Source organism: Pyricularia pennisetigena, chromosome 6, assembly GCF_004337985.1.
Source record: "Pyricularia pennisetigena strain Br36 chromosome 6, whole genome shotgun sequence".
NCBI classification, from domain to species: domain Eukaryota; kingdom Fungi; phylum Ascomycota; class Sordariomycetes; order Magnaporthales; family Pyriculariaceae; genus Pyricularia; species Pyricularia pennisetigena.
This window is the reverse complement of record NC_043744.1, coordinates 4,826,124-4,843,241: the sequence shown is the minus strand read 5'-3', so window position 1 is coordinate 4,843,241 and position 17,118 is coordinate 4,826,124. Positions and strand designations below refer to the sequence as shown.

The window sequence follows — 17,118 nt, the reverse complement described above, 5'->3', positions numbered from 1 at the left end:
TTTTTTTTTTTTTTTTTGCTAGGTATATATATACCAGTTATGGTTGCATTTCTCATGACGACACTTGATGAATACATATAACGTTTATTTATATCCTATTTGAACTATGGCGACTCCCTTAGCTATAGGATTTCGAATGCGCCTTGCGTAAAACGGGTAAATGAGCTCTGGTCAGGCAAGATAGATCAAGATTTGTGGCTCGCTGTTCAGCAGTCCTACTGACCTGCACCACACAAGGAGCTAGATCTGAAATGTGAATGAACCAGGGCTTATATGAATGATGCTATATACAGGAAGATGTAAAAGAACAGAAAAGCAGTCACTGGACGGTGTGTTAACTGGACTCGAGAACGCTCGACGTTGTACTGCCAACATCGCTCCCGGCATCGCTGCTCCCGACGCTGCTTATAATACCAAGCCCAGTTATGCTCCGCCTCTTGGCCGTCTCTCTGCTCCTGCTGCGCTCGGTTCCAAGCGAAAAGGATGGCGCCGGCACGCCCAGCCTCGTAGAGAGCTGGTTCCCGGCCCCGGTGCCGTGGCGATCGCCGTCGAGCTTGATGTCGACGCTTTCAAGTGCCTCGCGCAACGTTTCCCCGCTGTCGTCAAGTGCAGCCAGGAACCTGGCCAGCTCCTTGCACAGCTCCCAATCGCCTTCGCGCATAGCCCTGCCCAGTAGGCGGACGCTCTGCTCGCCAGCTGCGGACAGCTCGTCGAAGGTGTGGAGGACGAGCAGGTAGCCGCCGGCTGTCTTGAGGTTGCCACGCAGAAGGGATTCCTCGAAGAGCTCCTGAGCGGGCGGGAGGTAGGCGAAAAGGGTTCGCCAGGACCGGACCTCGGTCTTGCGCGTGCACTGAACGACTACATCCAAGTAGTCCTTGAAGGACGACAAGAGGGACAGTACGCGCGGAAGGATGGCGGCCTCTGGAGCCGGCGCGCTGTCTACTTCCTCGTCCAGAACATGATGTAGGAGGATTTCCAAAGCGTGGGAGAAGTACGCTAGGGATTGATAGCGCTGAGCCAGGCGTAGCGCTTCATTGGCAAGGTTACGTTGGAGGTAGAAACGGAGCAGTTCGGGAAGAAAGAGGTGCGTCTGAAATCGTTATCATGTTAGTAAGAGCTTATGCACCATTTGTGACAGCAAATGACGTACCCTAATGGCAAAACGAAAGAAGCTAAAGTTGATATCGCGCCTTTGCGCTAACTCTGACTCGACGCCCAGGATGATGCCCTTGGACCTGAGCATCGATAGTGGGTAGAAGTCGGTGGGAAGCGAGGCCGTCGGTGGTACATCGCCTCCGGCGGGAGAGACGACATCCAACACTCCCTGCACATCGGGCCAAACCCTGAGCTCGCCACCATCAAACATCCACAGTGACTGCTCCAGCGAGCCCTCATGTTCTGACCCCGGCGGCAATGCGCTGTCGCTGGCCGGCGGCAAAGTGTCTATGAAAGGCTGATCCCACATGCACGTGTAGTATTCGACGCTTTGGGCAACAACCCTCATGTCGTATTTGAGGTTCCCCTGCTCATTCAGTGACGGGTTGAGGATCACCAGCTTGCCGTCGACCAGGAACATGACGGACGCAACGGCGACGTCATCTGAGGGATCACCATTGAGTCTCTGGGATTCGGGCAGAATCCAACTAAGGCCCCTGACTCTGGAGGGTGATCGCACGATCCCATGGAATACAATGTGACCTACTTGAACTAGCTGCACCGAGCCAGAGTGGGTAGAGAACACAAAGTGGTAGAGGATGTTGTTGTGGCCGTAGACAAGGAGGGAGTCCTCACCAGAAGGCGTCAGCAGCACCACCGGAGATGGCATCGGAACGCGATGTACAATGTTTGCATTGTCAAGGACGGCCTCCCTCGAGTACAACCTGAGTTCGTAGGTCCTGTTCACCTCGACAGCAGCCACCAGGACGTTTTGGTACCAGCACATGCCGCCCCTGACCTGGAACTCCTCCTCCATCTCCTCGTTGGCAAAAGTCTTCCACCGGCCACTGTTGACGCTGTAATGCGCGAGACCACGGCGGCCTGAGACGGCAACGTAGCGGCCATCAGGTGACACAACTGTGCACCGGATTGGCCATTGATTGAGCAGGTATGTCGAGGGGATGTTGCTGGTGTGCCAAAGCGAAGGTTCCGCCGAGATTGTGGTCAAATCAGGCAGGTCATATCCGCGGTAGATCATTACGCTGGAAGTGGTCTGCAAGACGGTCCGGAAAAGGTTAGCGGAACAGTAGCAGCCAGTGACTGCACTGCGGGCCATCTCCAGCAACCAAACGGCCTCGTGCTTCATGCCAATTATGAGCATTTCCGAAGCACCCCCGATCCAGGCGGCGTCTCTGACACCTTCGAGCCACGCCTCGTCGTTATTTTGAGAAATTGTAGTGTCGTTGTTAAAGCCATGGCTCAATGCCTTGCCGTAGACGCTCCAGGTAGCCCAGCCCTTCTCATAGCCTGCAAACAGGCAGTATCCATCGGGAGAATAGGTCAGCGTCATGAGTCTCCCCGCACCCGAGCTCGAGACAGGCAAGGTATGCACGTGAGATGAGGGCACGTTTCCTGCATAGTCCTTGACAGTATAGACCCGTATGTGCCCATCAAGACAGCCTATAGCGATTAGGGAAAAGCGGGCATTGATCACGGCACGCTCTGCGCATTCTTGTTCATTGCGCGGGGTGTGGAAACAATAGCCCTTGAAAAGCTTCTTTGGGTCGACCTGTCCAGTCTCAGAGTTCGGCTGGCCGCCTGGAGTGCGCTGGACAGCATAAGCCTTGCCGTCACTTGTGATCCATGTCGAAAGGTTCATGGGCCGATCATTGGTCATCTCGGTGATGGTGACCTTCTTATCCAGCCATCCCATCCGACCGAGAATCTCCGTGGTGGTCTGCGCTCCATTGCTGTCGGGAGTCCAGCGAATGCATTGCACAGCTGCCGGCTTCCGCGTCGCAACCACCAGCTCGTCGTCCAAAGCCAATGCGCTCTCAATGCCAGCGTCAACCTTGATTACCATTTTGAAGCGAACGCTCACGTCTCGAACGCCCCCTCCCTCTCCCGGACCCCACATGATCTGATCCGGCGCATCGTACCCGGGCCCGCCGGCGTGGCTTTGCCTCCTCTTTTGAATATTGGTATGGGTGGTGAACGCTGGTCTGTAAACCCTCGCCTCCGCGTCGGTGGCCAAGGAATACGTGATAAGGTAGCCGGAGCTCGTGTGGAGGACGAAGATTGCTGAGTCTGGTCGGAGTAGCAGATCTACATTGGTGCCGTATGACTTGATCGAGGGTTGGGAGCGAACAACGGCGGCGAGCACTACTGTGGGCTTGAAGGAGGATATCAGTCAGAGCCTGGGCGGGCGCCCCCCAGCACATAAGAGTAACCTATTCGGGTGGTGTTGCGTGCGCACCTTTGTCTGCCAGATGGTCATGGTCGTCGAGGTTATTACTGCGAACAGATGACCCGTCCTAGCCACGCGCAACGCCACAATTGGTTCCTTTAGAAGCGTGGCCAAGTTCGGGGAAGGATCCGGCGAAGGTTGCGGCGATGAGCCTTGTGAATCACCATCATAATTGAAGGCGTGTTCGACGGACTTGATGACCGGAGTTATCGGCGTGGTAGGCGTGCCCGGAGTCAATAGTGGTGAGGGCTGTGGCGGGCCTAGGTTCGCATCGTGTGTCGAGGAAGATGATTCGCCGTGTGTGAGCGGTGGGCGGTCCGCGTCTACCCTGGGGGATTGTAGGCCATCCTGCGACACCACAAAGCCGAGGTTTTTGTCGTGATTGTCCGAGTTGGTGGCGTACACACGAGGTGTTCCCACCGGCCAGTACATGATGCGAGGCCGGGAGAGATGGTGGCTACAGGTAGCCCGATGGGGACTCGACGTTCGGGGAGGGGCCCTTCATACGGTTCGGTTGCGTTGACGGGCAAGCGGAGCTTTTTGGAAACCATCAGATTGGTAAGAATATCAAGTGACGCCGCAAAGAACTTCGTGTCCTCGATATTACAGCCAGGCAATGATGGTTGGGTAGGTAAAGAAACACGTCGTCACCTCCCAAGTCATTGCAGCTCAGTCAATCAAACACACCCGGCCAACTTCATCGCAGCTCCGCCTCCATTTCACAAGCTGCGGAGTGCTACCAAGGAATGTGCCCCACTTGCCTAGCCTGCGGTTCGGGTCAGGACAGCTGCATCGCATTTGGAGTCGAGCCCAGTTCCCCAACCACATGCAAGGACCTCTACTGTCAACACACAATTTGGGTTGAGGCAAGAAAGAAACCCAGGAAGGTAGGTAGGTACCTACCATACATAGTAACGTATCAACAAATCAAGTTCTATCGCACGCGCGCCTGCCTGCGTCGCGCCTGCCGGGGATTGTGCGACAAAACGCCCCCAGGTCAAATATTTGTTCATTGTTTACGAGCAGCTAAGAGGACAAAGAACAATCGGCAATCCTTCTGCATAACAACTGCTTGTGTTACAAAAACAAAAAAACAAAACAAAAAGACAATTCGAGCTGCAAGAAATGGCACCAAAAGGGCTCCTGAAGCCCCGTCAGAGGCTATCTAAAGACCGATTCCCAGAGTATTTTGAAAAACTCACTGCTCAAACATATGACCACGCATCAAGGGGAAGCAATATCGGAACGTCAGTAATCTTTTGTCCAGTCACCCTCACAAAGCACTGGTTCCTATCCAGAGGCTGATGTGGTTTTTTTTTTTTTTTTTTCAACCATATATACCTGCAGAATACGGACAATTGCTTGGAATCCGACAGGGTCCTTGGTAGCAACGGGCTCATCAGACAAGACTCTACGAGTTTGTACGTGTTCACCAAGTTGTCCATTGGTATTGTATCAATTATTACACACAAGAAAAAAGGATAACAAACTGATCGCCCATGTTGAGCGGAAAAGGGAACCCTGAAAAACCCAATGTGCGCTATTCAACTGAGCTCAAAGGGCACCAGGGTGGCATTGAAAAGATAGCCTTCAACCCAGTTAAAGACGCAGAACTCTGCAGCGTCAGTAACGACGGCGTGGTCAAGTTCTGGGATGTCAGGACAAAAACCTGCATCAATGAAGTCAAGGGGTTAGGCGCGGCCATCACTGTCGTCTGGGCACCTGATGGCGAGTCCTTGATCGTTGGAAACTCGGTAAGTGTGGTTCGGGTACAGATTGAAAATCAGGTCGGGTTTGCCTCGAGAAGCAAGCATGCTGATTTTCCGAGTTTTGCACTCCTTGGGTAACACAGGCAGACAATCTTTACGTTCTATCACCAAGAGAGCCCACCCCGCGGTCATCGTTCCAGCAGCCTCTGCAGACCAACCAGATCTCTTTTTGCTGGAGCGGCCAGAGGATATTCGCTGCCACCGGAGACGGCAGGACTAGGATACTGTCGTTCCCGGACTTTGAGCCTGCTTATAGGGTTAATCACCCCGTCTCGGAAGGCGAGACGTCCGAGTTCAGGCTTGCGGGCCACACGTCTGCATGCCTCACTGCGGAGCTCAGTCCTACCGGCAGAATCCTGGCCACGGGAGGGTCGGATTCCATGATTGCATTATGGGATACCTCGGACTGGATTTGTCACAAAACCGTTGGCAAGATGACTGGCCCAGTGAGAAGTATCAGTAGGTTTCTACATGGTTCTGTCGATTCTCAAGAGTCCTGGCTGATTTTCAATGATTAGGTTTCTCATTTGACGGCTCATACGTCGTAGGTGGAAGTGAGGACGGTAAGTACAACCGGTTTACGCCTCAACTGGCCTTGAAGTTGACGAAGAAATCATTTCAACATGGCTGTATTTTCGTGATGAATTCGACTGACTGTATGAGATAACTTAGGTGTCGGAATTGAGGTTACGCACGCAGAGTCTGGCGAACATGTTTACACCATAAAAACGATAGGATCGTGCCCTGTGGTGGCATGGGCACCAAACAGATACTGCCTCGCCTACTCCGATGCAAACACTCTGCGTATCATCGGGGTCGACGCGGAAAACCTATTGAGGAAGAATTAAGCGCAGCGATCCCACCGTTCAGCACTCGCGCATTTGCCCCCTCGGCTGCTCTTGAAAGTGTGCATATTACAGTGCCCAGTGTTACCATGGCACGAACTCACGAAAGGCGATAGGGCTGAGGGTCGTTATGCATTGCCTAACATAATAGCCACTACCCCTGGAATAGAAAGTCGTTCCATATAGGCGATTTTTGGTCCATTTCGTTATATATATATATATATATATATATATTACCTATATGCCTTGAACTTGGCGGGCATGTAGGACCGATCACTCAAGGTTGTTTCAAATTAGCAGGCAGCATAAGGTAATCTGAAATCCACAACATTGGGCAATAGAAATGGAATCAAGAAAGAAAGAAGAAAGAAAACTGTATCAAAAAACTACGTCGTTCAAGTTTGGCCGAAATCCGCGGGCCCCGGGCATGATGCATGTTAGAACAGGAGGAAGATCAGCCAATGCCAAGTTGGGTGTCAGCTTGTTGATTGCCGTAAGATCGGCTTAACCTCGATCCGATCTCTCTGAAGGAGAAAAAAAAAGGTGGGGGTGGGGGTTTGATATGGAAGAGGGCATACGACGCGTGAGCAACGATAGGTGCATGCGCATGGGCATGGTCAGCACGACAATTGAACTGGGTGGAGTATGGTAATGAGGCTGTTCATCAGGTATTACTGCAGCAAGAGGGTTTTACAAACTATGTAGTAAAAAGAAGGGTAAAATGGGGAGCGGGGGGTAGCAAAAACTTTGTCTGGTAAGCGAGCTGCTCACCCGGAGACGGCGCCGGCCCCTCCAATCATGCTTGGAGGTGAGTCTCCGAAAATTCATGCAGGGATCTCCCAGGGTTGCCATTCCTTGCTAGGTGAGACGAGCTTGCTGCGTTACGAATGGCGCGCGTACAAAGTACACATCAGATACTTCAAGTGTCCTTTTATTGTTACTGTCTTATTCACCATAATACTATTAAGTGGAAGTTTAGCTTCTGCCACGTTGGCTTGCCATGTATTGCGGGCAGTGCAGCCATGCCAGATTATACCAAGCTTAATTTGCCTTCATTTCTTATTTTCTTTTCCGTCCTTGGCAGCTCTGGCAAGATGTTGAAGGTAATGTATCTCAATAGATGCTCCTTTTACCTTATTTATGTAGCCTCATATGTTCCCGTCCACCAGTTAACAAGGTACAGATAGTATGCGTATCTAACTCACATACATCTAATTAATTAGGAGATCAAAGCAATGCGATTTTGTCCGAGTAGATTTGGCGAGTTGTGCTCATAACTCATACATGATGTATGGATCCAAGTCCTACCGTACAGTGAAAAAGTGGTTGATGTCAAAGTTCGGAATCCCGCCGGGGGGTCCCACATCTTAATACCGCTCAATCTACTGGAGGAGTCCAGACTGAGTAAAATGTGGTAAATGACGGCGACTTGGGAGGGGAGACGCTATCTGACCTTATCCTGATCTGACCTTGGCTCGCCTGGGTATCCTGCCAAGCCCGCCTACACCCTATTTCTACATACATATTGATTGACATGTCCTCCAGTGCTCCAACTATTTAATAATCATGACACTAAAAGTACAAACACACAACAAGCCGGAGCGTTCCCTTTTCACAAGCAGCCAATTGCGCGGATTCTAAGGGGGACCCTGTTACCAGCCGTACCTGAGACACTAGGGTTGCCTGTCGACTTGGTGCCGCTGTCACTACCGAAGGACCATTGCAAGTTTCCACTATCCAGCGGCGTCGGCTGTTTGAATTTTGGAGAAAGCAATTTCGATCCCATTTGACAATGATCCGCCGACCTTTTGAAGCGTCCAGTTAAGCTTCCTTTGAAGGTCGGAAGCCGTGCCCGTCGTCTGCCACAGCCCGCTCCCGAGCCTGTCTTGTGTTAATTCCGAATTACAACGCAAACCTTCGGATCCTAGATGCGGTTCTTGGCGACGGTCCAAGTCAACTCAAATCCATAATTTGAACCAACGAGCCAACCCATTGACGCACGCACCCCCTCCTGTTGGAAAGGGGAAAGTAAGGAAGGAGGAAGTGGTTCCCACTCCGTGTCGCGCGCGCGACGCCACTTTTAAAAGCACTTGCGGAATAGAAATATAACAGGGTACACTGAGACATAAACACTTTGAGCCCATCGCGGGGCAATTACCTGTCTTCCCGACCCCAGGCCTACCCGCCTGCCCTTGTCGATGAAGGGGAAAAGGAAATGAACACGCCCATATCGCCCTCTTCCACACAATCGCCTCCCGACGTCGCTATGGCAGCCGACGCCGCTGCCACCTCCGCCTCCGCCCCACACAACGCCGCTGCCGCCGCCGCCGCCGCAGTTCCTCCGACCGATAATTCTAATGTTCCCAAACCCAAGAGGCTGGCCTGCATGATATGTAGGAAGCGCAAGCTCAAGGCAAGCTGACTCAACCCCTCCGATGCCGTGGGGACATGAGCGAGCGACTGCGACCAAGAGAGCGCATCATGCTGACAAATTCAAACTTTTTGAATAGTGCGATGGCCAGAAGCCTAGCTGTAGCACCTGCACGAGGCTGGGACATGATTGCGCCTACGATGAAGTGCGGAGGAAAAGCGGCCCCAAGAGGGGGTACGTCAAGGCATTGGAGGAGCGGTTGAGTATGTTTGCTCTGTCCCGGACCACACTCCCCCTCTAGGCCTGGCCTTGATCACTAACCGGGCGCACCTCCGTTGGTTGATTGCAGAACAAGTCGAGACTCTCTTGAAAACACAAGACCTCCCAGCGACCACCGCAACCTCCTCAGCGCCCAGCATACCTGTGATATCCCCTCAAGGCCGGTCCGGCTCACAGACCGACCAGGGAGCCACAGCCTCGGCGGCGGCGACTGCCAACATGAAGATCAACGACCCTGCCATAAGCATAGCCAAGAGTCAAGATGTAGACCGTTGGAATTTCACATCAGAATCGCCGCCTCAGCCGGGTTCTATAGACGATTTCAACTTCAACAGCAGATTGGCCGTAAACATGGGTGATAATGATTCTAACTTCACCTGGGAGATGATCGGGCTGGGGCTTGAAGAGCCCCTGCCACCACAAGATACGATCGATGAGCTGCATCAAATATACTTTGAAAAGATACATCCGTCCATGCCCATGATACATAAGTATCGGTATCTTGCCGCAATGAACCTGTGAGTATTCATGTTCCTGGCCGTCTGAACCGTGCGCGCTCATCTTCGCGACAAGACTGCGCCTGTGCTAACTACGCAGCAGGGCTCCCAGCAATAGGCCACCCGTGTGCTTGCGTTATGCTATTTGGACTCTGGCCTGCTCAGTAGCAGACAAGTATGCCGATCTCAAGGACCTCTTTTACCAGCGTTCCCGCAAGTATATTGAGGCCGATTATATGAAGGGCTTTGGGGAGCATATTATATGTGTGGCACACACACAAACACATACATTGCTTGCTTCATACGAGCTCAAAATGATGTATTTTCCAAGGGCATGGATGAGCACCGGTGCCGCGGTGCGGCTGTCGCAGATGATTGGTCTGCACAGACTTGATGGGGCAGGGCTCGACGTCAAGCAATGCCTGCCGCCGCCACGGGACTGGACAGAACGGGAAGAAAGGCGCCGGACATTTTGGGTGGCCTTTACTCAGGATCGATATGCTAGCATCGGGACCGGCTGGCCCATGACTATTGACGAGAAGGACATCTTGACCAATCTGCCGGCCTCAGATGAAGCGTTCGACATGAGCCGGCCAGAGCAGTCCATGACCCTAACGGAAGCAATGAGTCCCTCAGGGGCGGCTAAACTGAATTCATTTGGCGGCATCATTCTAATGGCCTCACTATTCGGCCGCAATCTCACTCACCTTCACCGACCCGACGAGGAAGACAACGATCATGATTTGAACGGGGAGTTCTGGAAAAGGCACCGGGCAATGGATAACATTCTACTCAACACGTCATTGTGTCTTCCACCGCACCTGAAGCTCCCACTAGGGTTGCAGAACCCGAACGTGGTGTACACAAACATGTGTATACATACCTCTACGATCTGCCTGCACCAAGCTGCCATTTTCAAGTCTGAAAAGAATCGACTACCGCCATCAGTTAGTGCCGAAAGCAAAGTCCGCTGCATTACAGCCGCCAACGAAATAGCGAGCATCATGCGGATGGTTTCACATTTGGACTTGTCTGCGGTATGTTGAAATTTTACCATACTCTTNNCTGGAGTCTTGAATGCTAAACCTTACTCAGATGAACCCTTTTCTTTCCTTCTGTCTATACGTCTCCTCGCGGGTGTTTGTGCAATACTTGAAGAGCCGTCCGGACGATAGCCAATCATCAGACTCGTTACGCTTTTTATTAGCGGCAATGAATGCACTGAAACGAAAGAACCCGTTGACAGAATCGTTTCTGGTACAGCTGGACGTGGATTTGGAAGCTTTGACGGCGCGGATACCGAAGCTCAAGGGCAAATTTACGCGGAGTGCTGAGAGTGTAAGTCTTTACGCTCAGCTTTCACTTGGAAACAAAATTCCTAAAAGTGATTCGCAGACCACGTCGGGAAGCCAGCCTCTGAATAAATTCCGACATGGGGCCACATGCGAAGAAGGCCCCGCAGACCACGGAATCCTCGCGTATAAAAATGATTGCTTCGTCTTCAAGGCCGGTCTGGACGACACGAGCAACCCGGCTGAAAGACCGGATCTTGTCGACGACGAACCAGGCCGAGACCGCCTGTGGATGACGACGGCCGACGTCCATATCATGCAGCCGCCGCGGGCCCGGGAGAGCTGTCAGAGCAATTCGAGCACCAGCGGGCACGTACCGGTCATCAGTCTGACGCCGAACTCGCCGCGGCTGTACAATGCCAGCAACGGGTCCAGCATGTCCTTTGGGCAAGGCGACGAGCAGGAGAACTCACCTAACCAGGGATCGAATCATCAAACGCCAAACTCGGGTGGCACGCCGAGCGAGCAACACCATCAGCAGTCGCAGCGGCAAAGAGCGGGGAGCTTTGCGCCGGCAAGCCAGGGATCTTACGATGCGAGCCCTATCATGGCGGATCAGGCAGCGCCGCCGGGATTTTTTGGTACGCCGACGCACAACTTTTCGGCGCTGGCGGCGGGAATATCTATAGGGGGCGCCGGCAGTGGGCCGGAGGGGTTTGGAGTGTCTTCTGGCTGGGGCATGCCAGCGACAACAGGACGACATCCACATCAGCAGCAGCAGCAACAGCAACAACAACAGGAACAGCAGCAGCAGCACGCAGGAATGCCCATCTCGGATAGAGTTTTGCGGAATTTGGTGCAGATGGCTCCCATGGAAACAATGGATTTTGGGTGGGATGCAAATTCTTCGACATTGTGAGGTAAATGACCTCGAAAAAAAGCGTAATCTTTGCCAATTTATATTTTTGGCGATGAATTATACGTGGCGAATGGACAGTTATGTCGAGCAAGCATGATAGCTCTGCTCATGGGTACGACTTTTCTTGGCCTATGGTTGTTCCTTTCTTTGGCACCCTGGGAAGGGGTTTTATTTTATTTGTTTTTTTTTTTTTTTGGATATCTATGGAAATGAAACATAATGAGGAGCATAGGGAGTTTTATGACCTGACTGATCTTTTTAGAAGGCCTAGCTGGTAGGCAAGGGAAATCTGGATATATGTTTAGCTAGCTGGTGTGTCTTGCCTGGCTATAGTATCTCATTCATGGGATCGGACTGCAGTTTGCGTCGATGGACACTCATAGCAGAATCAAAACACCACTCTGGACAAGAGGAGCTCCTAGTCTGGGCTGAGAGTTTTGTAAGGGGAAAAATCTTGGGCCGATTGTGTTACTCTTGATGGTTTTGGCTGAGAATGCCCGTTGTTCAGCTCTGAATTCCATCCCTTTTGACATGCTGTGTGATGGGCCCAGTAATGTGGCTTTGCAGTGTTGGATGACCAGTGAAATCTCAGATGGGTAGGTATTTGATTTATTTGTTTATTTACTTTTTTTTTTTTTTTTTTTTTTTNNTTTTTTGTCTCTGGCCCCCAGGATATTATCGGCTGACGAAAAAGCCACATACACCATGGATCTAATTCATCTGCACGTCAAACAGCCGCTAAGCCCCCTAAGCCCCCTTGGCCCGGGTAATGCAGACTGGGTGGGGGGCGAGAAAGATGCAAGAACGAATCGTACATTTGTACAGTTTGTTCTATTCTACAACGCTTTTGATAGCGAACGGTGCTACTGTATGTAGTATGACGTTACATCGAGCTGAGAACAGGAAGGTGGGGCAGGGCTGACATGGAACCTGAGGGGAGGGATTTGGGCGGATCCGGTGCATATGTTTTTCACTTGCTGACAAGACAAAGAGAAAGTAATTCCGATGGGAAGGCACAGCCGCGCGTTGCCTGCCTATTTTGGGCTGCGTAGATTACTACTGGTACGAAGAGCAGTTGTGACCATTTTCCGACTCGTTCATCTTCCATTGATGATGAAGCCGACACCCAAACGATCCCACCTACAGATAAAGGTTTGAGACTGGAAAAGACTTACAAAAGGGGCTGTGAAAAATGAGACGCATTTTTCCTGGTTCGAAATAATGCATCCGTTATATGGATGGAAACATGCCATACAAGGTGGAAGATTGATGGGTTGAACCAAACAAAACATTTGCTTTTATTTTTTTGCGATGGTTCGTCCACTCAACTCGGGTGTCCGGCTCGTTTTTTTGTTTTGTTTTGTCTGGTGCGAAAAACCTACCTACTTGAACAATCAAATCAACAGTGAAAAGGCAGAAAAAAAAAGGGGAGATAATAAGAGCCACTAACCCCAAAATTGAAATCGTTTTTGTGGTTCGTACGGAATCGAATCACATGCTCGTGCGAATGTGTTAATGATGCTGGCAGATGGGATGGATCATCTATGAGGTCAACCACATCCACCAAGTCCACCAAGATTTCCACCTATTTCTGCCAAGGTTTCCCGATTAGGTTGGTCGGCGTTGACTCGCTGAGATAGAATGTCTCGGTCATGGCTTCCATGTTTTGTCCCGTCTTTGCTCTTCTGATGATGTTCTTTTTTTCTGTTCGTCCCAAAAAATCAAAGGCTCAATTGACTGCCGCCCCTGGAAACCCGAATCAAACCAGAACTAGCTGCGCGTAGTAATAGTACGTAAGCAGATCTACGTAGATAGTAAAATACCTGATTGTTTGACCCCATCTGCGCACCTACGTAAGGGGACATCTTCGCCCTCATTACCTTGCGTTCCACTCGTGTACAAATGCGCAGCTGCCCGATACTGCCCCCTTTGCCCCCAAAACCACAAGGCAGAAACACAACCTAGCCTACCAACCAAATTAAACTCTTGTCAAGCCTTGTCTAACCCCATCGCTTAACCACTCTCTGCTACTGGTAGGTTGCAACGAGCAACCCATCCATACCCGTGGAAAACGTCAGCAACCCAAAGAAGGGCGAGACGGGCCCCAGATTTCCCGGGGCAGTGCTGGCTCCTTTTGGTTTTCCGGGAGGCTCGGGCCACGAATCACAGGAAGGCGGACAGCAACAAACATCCTAGTCCTGAGGTCCCCGAAAGGCGAGGATTGAGGAACAGCAACGTTGATCTCCAGTGTGCATCTTACGCTAGCGACCACTTTTTTTTTTTTTTTTTTTTTTTTTTTTTTTTCAGGGGACCGAAACCATTCTTTGTTGCCTACCCGTAAAAACAGAAACAAGGGGAAAACTTCTTTTCTTTCCATTTGGCATCGAAATTTTGGTTTTGAGGTAAAAGCGGCTCTCGTCAGCCTCCATAGTGCTGCATCAGCCAAGGGTAGGCGCCTTGGTAGTACTATCGCTACCGCTGATTGGTCAATCGGCCAAAAACAGGAGATCCCTTCTAAGCACAGGCAGCGAATTCTTGTGCATTAAGGGAAGAAGGTAGGGAGATACCGTAACCCAACGGTAGATATTCATCCACCCGTCCAACCACCCTGTCGGGTTCTTCATTAATTATTTAATATTGTTCTTACTATTATTGCTATTTCACATATTTTTTACTAATATACCTCTGGATCCCCAGCGCCATCCCAGGCAGTGACTTACTCGGTCGACCGGCTTTGTCCTGCGAAATTCGCTTCTTTCAACTTCTTTGGGTTCCAAGTTCACCGGTGCGCGCTGGTCCGGGGCCTAGCGTCGTGTTATAAATCTAAACAGCATTAATACCCCTTGCCCGTAGCAGCCACTATTTTATCACTTCCGGAGACACCGGAGCAGTGCTACATACATAATTTAGAATCGTGCCCAAGTTTGTAAGTTTCTGCTGCAGTTCATTCGGTCGCACAAGGGAAAAGAGTCGTGACATCCTGGAACAACAAAGAGCACCTTGATCTCTACATATTCAACAACACAGCGTCCAGAACTAACAAAGAGAGAGAAATCTGTTTTAAGCCAATTATACAATCTACTGCTCAAAGTATCCAACTTTGGTAGCTCCGGTGCTCGTCATGGAGCCAGCATTGGCCTCGGGTCCTGTACATACAGGCCCGGGCCAGGCCTTTCAACAGCCACCACTACAGACATTAGGTTCGGATCGGTCGGGCAGCAGGACGGACACGTCTGAGGAGGAGGACGATGGTGCTTTTGGTGAGGGCGAAGCTGCCCAGAGCCTCTTCCAACCAGCCATCAGTCCTATCGCCACGCGCTTGGCCTGGCCAGGGACTCCTGCTGCTGAGAAGGCTGCTGCCATGTGGGATTTCATGGATGGGCCCACCGACAACATTGCTGACAGCCTCACGTCAAATCCTTCTGTTGGGCCAAGCGATGGAGCTACTGTTGCGGCGCGGCCAAAAATACCAGCTACCATGCTGGCTACAAATGTCAACGGAGCGTCCTCGGCTACGGTACCGCATAAACCGGCATCTCTCCCCACAATAGCACCGCAACACCAGTCTCAAATACCGGAATCATGGGCAGGGAAACTTTCCAGCTCCGGCACTCCTGGATTCTCAAGTCGCAAGCGCGCAAGCACTGTCGGCGGCGATGCCTTAAAGAAACTGACCAAGGCGATACCTACGATATCCATACCCTCCAACTTCCTGCCCAGTCTACCCACCCCTTCATTCTTCTCGTCATCAGCATCATCGTCAAATAAACGCGACCATTCGCTATCTCCGACTCGAAACGGACGCTTCGCAAAACCGGAACAGGCCACGACAGACCAAAACTTCGAGGAACTCTCTCGTTCCAAGGAAGAGTCTGTATCCAGAAGATATCCACATGGACCAAAGCCGCTGCGTCCCTCGGGGCCGTCCGGACAGGCCTACACGCTGCGAAGGTCGACTTCTATGGAGTCTACATTATATAACCCAATGTCGAGAGTCTCTTCTTATGGCGACGATGAACGATTTCTGGACGTGAGGAAAATGACAAATTCAAGATTCAAGGCCATCATGGACAGCTTCGATCGACCATCCTTCAAGATGCCACAGCTCCCCAGCATGCCCTCGCCATTTAAAAGCAGTAGCTTTACAGAATCTTCTCTCGGCTCCGGACCCAGATCGCCAGGAAAACCCCCGCGCAACAGTACGATTAGCCCCAAGGACGGCATAGCCATACTCGATGCTGTCCTTGAATCACTTACCGGCGACGTTGTGGTTCTGGGGGGATACAGAGGATCGATCCTTCGCTCGGCAACGGCACCACACCAGCAATTATGGGTACCTGTAAAGGTCGGTCTCAATATGCGCAAGGTAAATCTCGAAGTTGGACTCGACCCTCAGGACGAGGAAACCATGGAGGAACACATAATCCCATCTAGCATGCTTCAGAATATCGGTCCCATCGACATCTCACGCCGGCTGCTGAGGCGAATGCGTGAAAGCCGGAACGCGAAAGCAGGAACCCTCAGAATCCATGAGTTTGCCTATGACTGGAGGCTTAGTCCCGCTCGATCTTCGGCACGCCTTCTCAAATTTCTTGAGGGTTTAAATTGTAATATGCGGGACGAACCAAGTGGGGCTCTTGTTATCGCCCACAGCCTGGGCGGCCTTATAACCCGTCACGCTGTAAACCAACGGCCAGAGCTCTTCTCTGGTGTCGTTTATGCAGGCGTTCCACAGCGCTGCATCAACATCATCGGCCCATTGCGCAACGGTGATGCGGTCCTGTTCAACCAGAAGCTCCTCACGGCGCACGTCAACTTCTCCTTCCGGACGAGCTTCGTATTTCTCCCCGAGGACGGCTTCTGTTTCGTCTCCAAGGACGGCACCCAAGAGTTCAAGTTCGACTTTTACGACCCAGCCAACTGGGTAAAGTACAGGATGTGCCCCGCCGTCGCGCCACCCCTCAAACCGGCGCTGCCTGTCAGCAAACTCGACTCGGCCCTTTATTCGCTGCGCGAGATGTCCACCACCATCTCGACCTTTGACCTACGTGGAAGGAGCGGCAGCGATGACCGAGGCCGCAAGGCTCCCGCCCTCGCCAACGGCGGCGTCCTCGGCCCCCCTCCTATGCCGACGGAGGACTCCAGGCCGCAGCAGACGAACGGCGGCGACAGCCGGACAAGCTCGCCGGGATCTAGTCAGGGACATCATGAAGACCAGCATTACTCCCGGGCCTACAAGTACCTGGCGCGGACGCTAGCAGAGACGAAGCAGTTCCGGGCCGAGACGCAGTACCGGCCCGAGCTCGGCGAGTCCAACGCCTACCCGCCCCTGGCTGTCATTTACGCCAAGAACACACCGACGGTGCACGCTGTGCGAGTATCGTCGCTCGACGCCATTGCCAGTCCCGATGAGGTCTATAATGACCTGGTATTTCGGCCCGGCGACGGTGTCGTGCTGGCGCGCGAGGCCACGCTGCCGCCGGGCTACGACGTCGTCAGCGGCGGGAGGATCAGCACCGAGAAGGGTCACATCAGCATACTGGGTGACTTTGCCGGCGTGGCCAGGGCCATCGAGGCGGTGTTGAGGGGGCGGAGCAAGGGAATTGGGAAAGGCCTTAGGTCCATGGATTCATGAAGCTTTTTTTTTTCCTTTTCTTTTCTTTTTCTTGGTTAACTTTGTATTCGCTATCACGGCTGCATTGGGATAAGGCGTCAAAAGCTGCATAATTGGATACCACAGAAA

General features: G+C 52.0%; 4 protein-coding genes across 4 annotated transcripts; 3 read left to right on the top strand and 1 right to left on the bottom strand.

Moving 5' to 3' along the window:
- Positions 1-334: 334 nt before the first annotated feature.
- On the bottom strand, positions 335-3,835 carry PpBr36_05189 (uncharacterized protein; the record flags this gene model as incomplete). The annotated part of the gene is made up of 3 exons (XM_029892347.1): positions 335-1,090; positions 1,151-3,328; positions 3,413-3,835. The coding sequence occupies 3 exons, from the start codon at positions 3,833-3,835 to the stop codon at positions 335-337; spliced, it is 3,357 nt and encodes a 1,118-aa protein (XP_029750434.1).
- Positions 3,836-4,022: 187 nt separating this feature from the next.
- PpBr36_05188 (uncharacterized protein) lies at positions 4,023-6,020 on the top strand (the record flags this gene model as incomplete). Its single annotated transcript, XM_029892346.1, has 8 exons — positions 4,023-4,030; positions 4,077-4,290; positions 4,520-4,650; positions 4,751-4,824; positions 4,919-5,157; positions 5,256-5,631; positions 5,691-5,735; positions 5,845-6,020. The coding sequence occupies 8 exons, from the start codon at positions 4,023-4,025 to the stop codon at positions 6,018-6,020; spliced, it is 1,263 nt and encodes a 420-aa protein (XP_029750433.1).
- Positions 6,021-8,232: 2,212 nt separating this feature from the next.
- Positions 8,233-11,375, top strand: PpBr36_05187 (uncharacterized protein; the record flags this gene model as incomplete). Its single annotated transcript, XM_029892345.1, has 6 exons — positions 8,233-8,376; positions 8,528-8,651; positions 8,738-9,185; positions 9,268-10,201; positions 10,260-10,502; positions 10,560-11,375. The coding sequence occupies 6 exons, from the start codon at positions 8,233-8,235 to the stop codon at positions 11,373-11,375; spliced, it is 2,709 nt and encodes a 902-aa protein (XP_029750428.1).
- Positions 11,376-14,496: 3,121 nt separating this feature from the next.
- PpBr36_05186 (uncharacterized protein) lies at positions 14,497-17,010 on the top strand (the record flags this gene model as incomplete). Its single annotated transcript, XM_029892344.1, has 1 exon — positions 14,497-17,010. The coding sequence occupies one exon, from the start codon at positions 14,497-14,499 to the stop codon at positions 17,008-17,010; it is 2,514 nt and encodes an 837-aa protein (XP_029750427.1).
- Between the last annotated feature and the right edge of the window lie 108 nt (positions 17,011-17,118).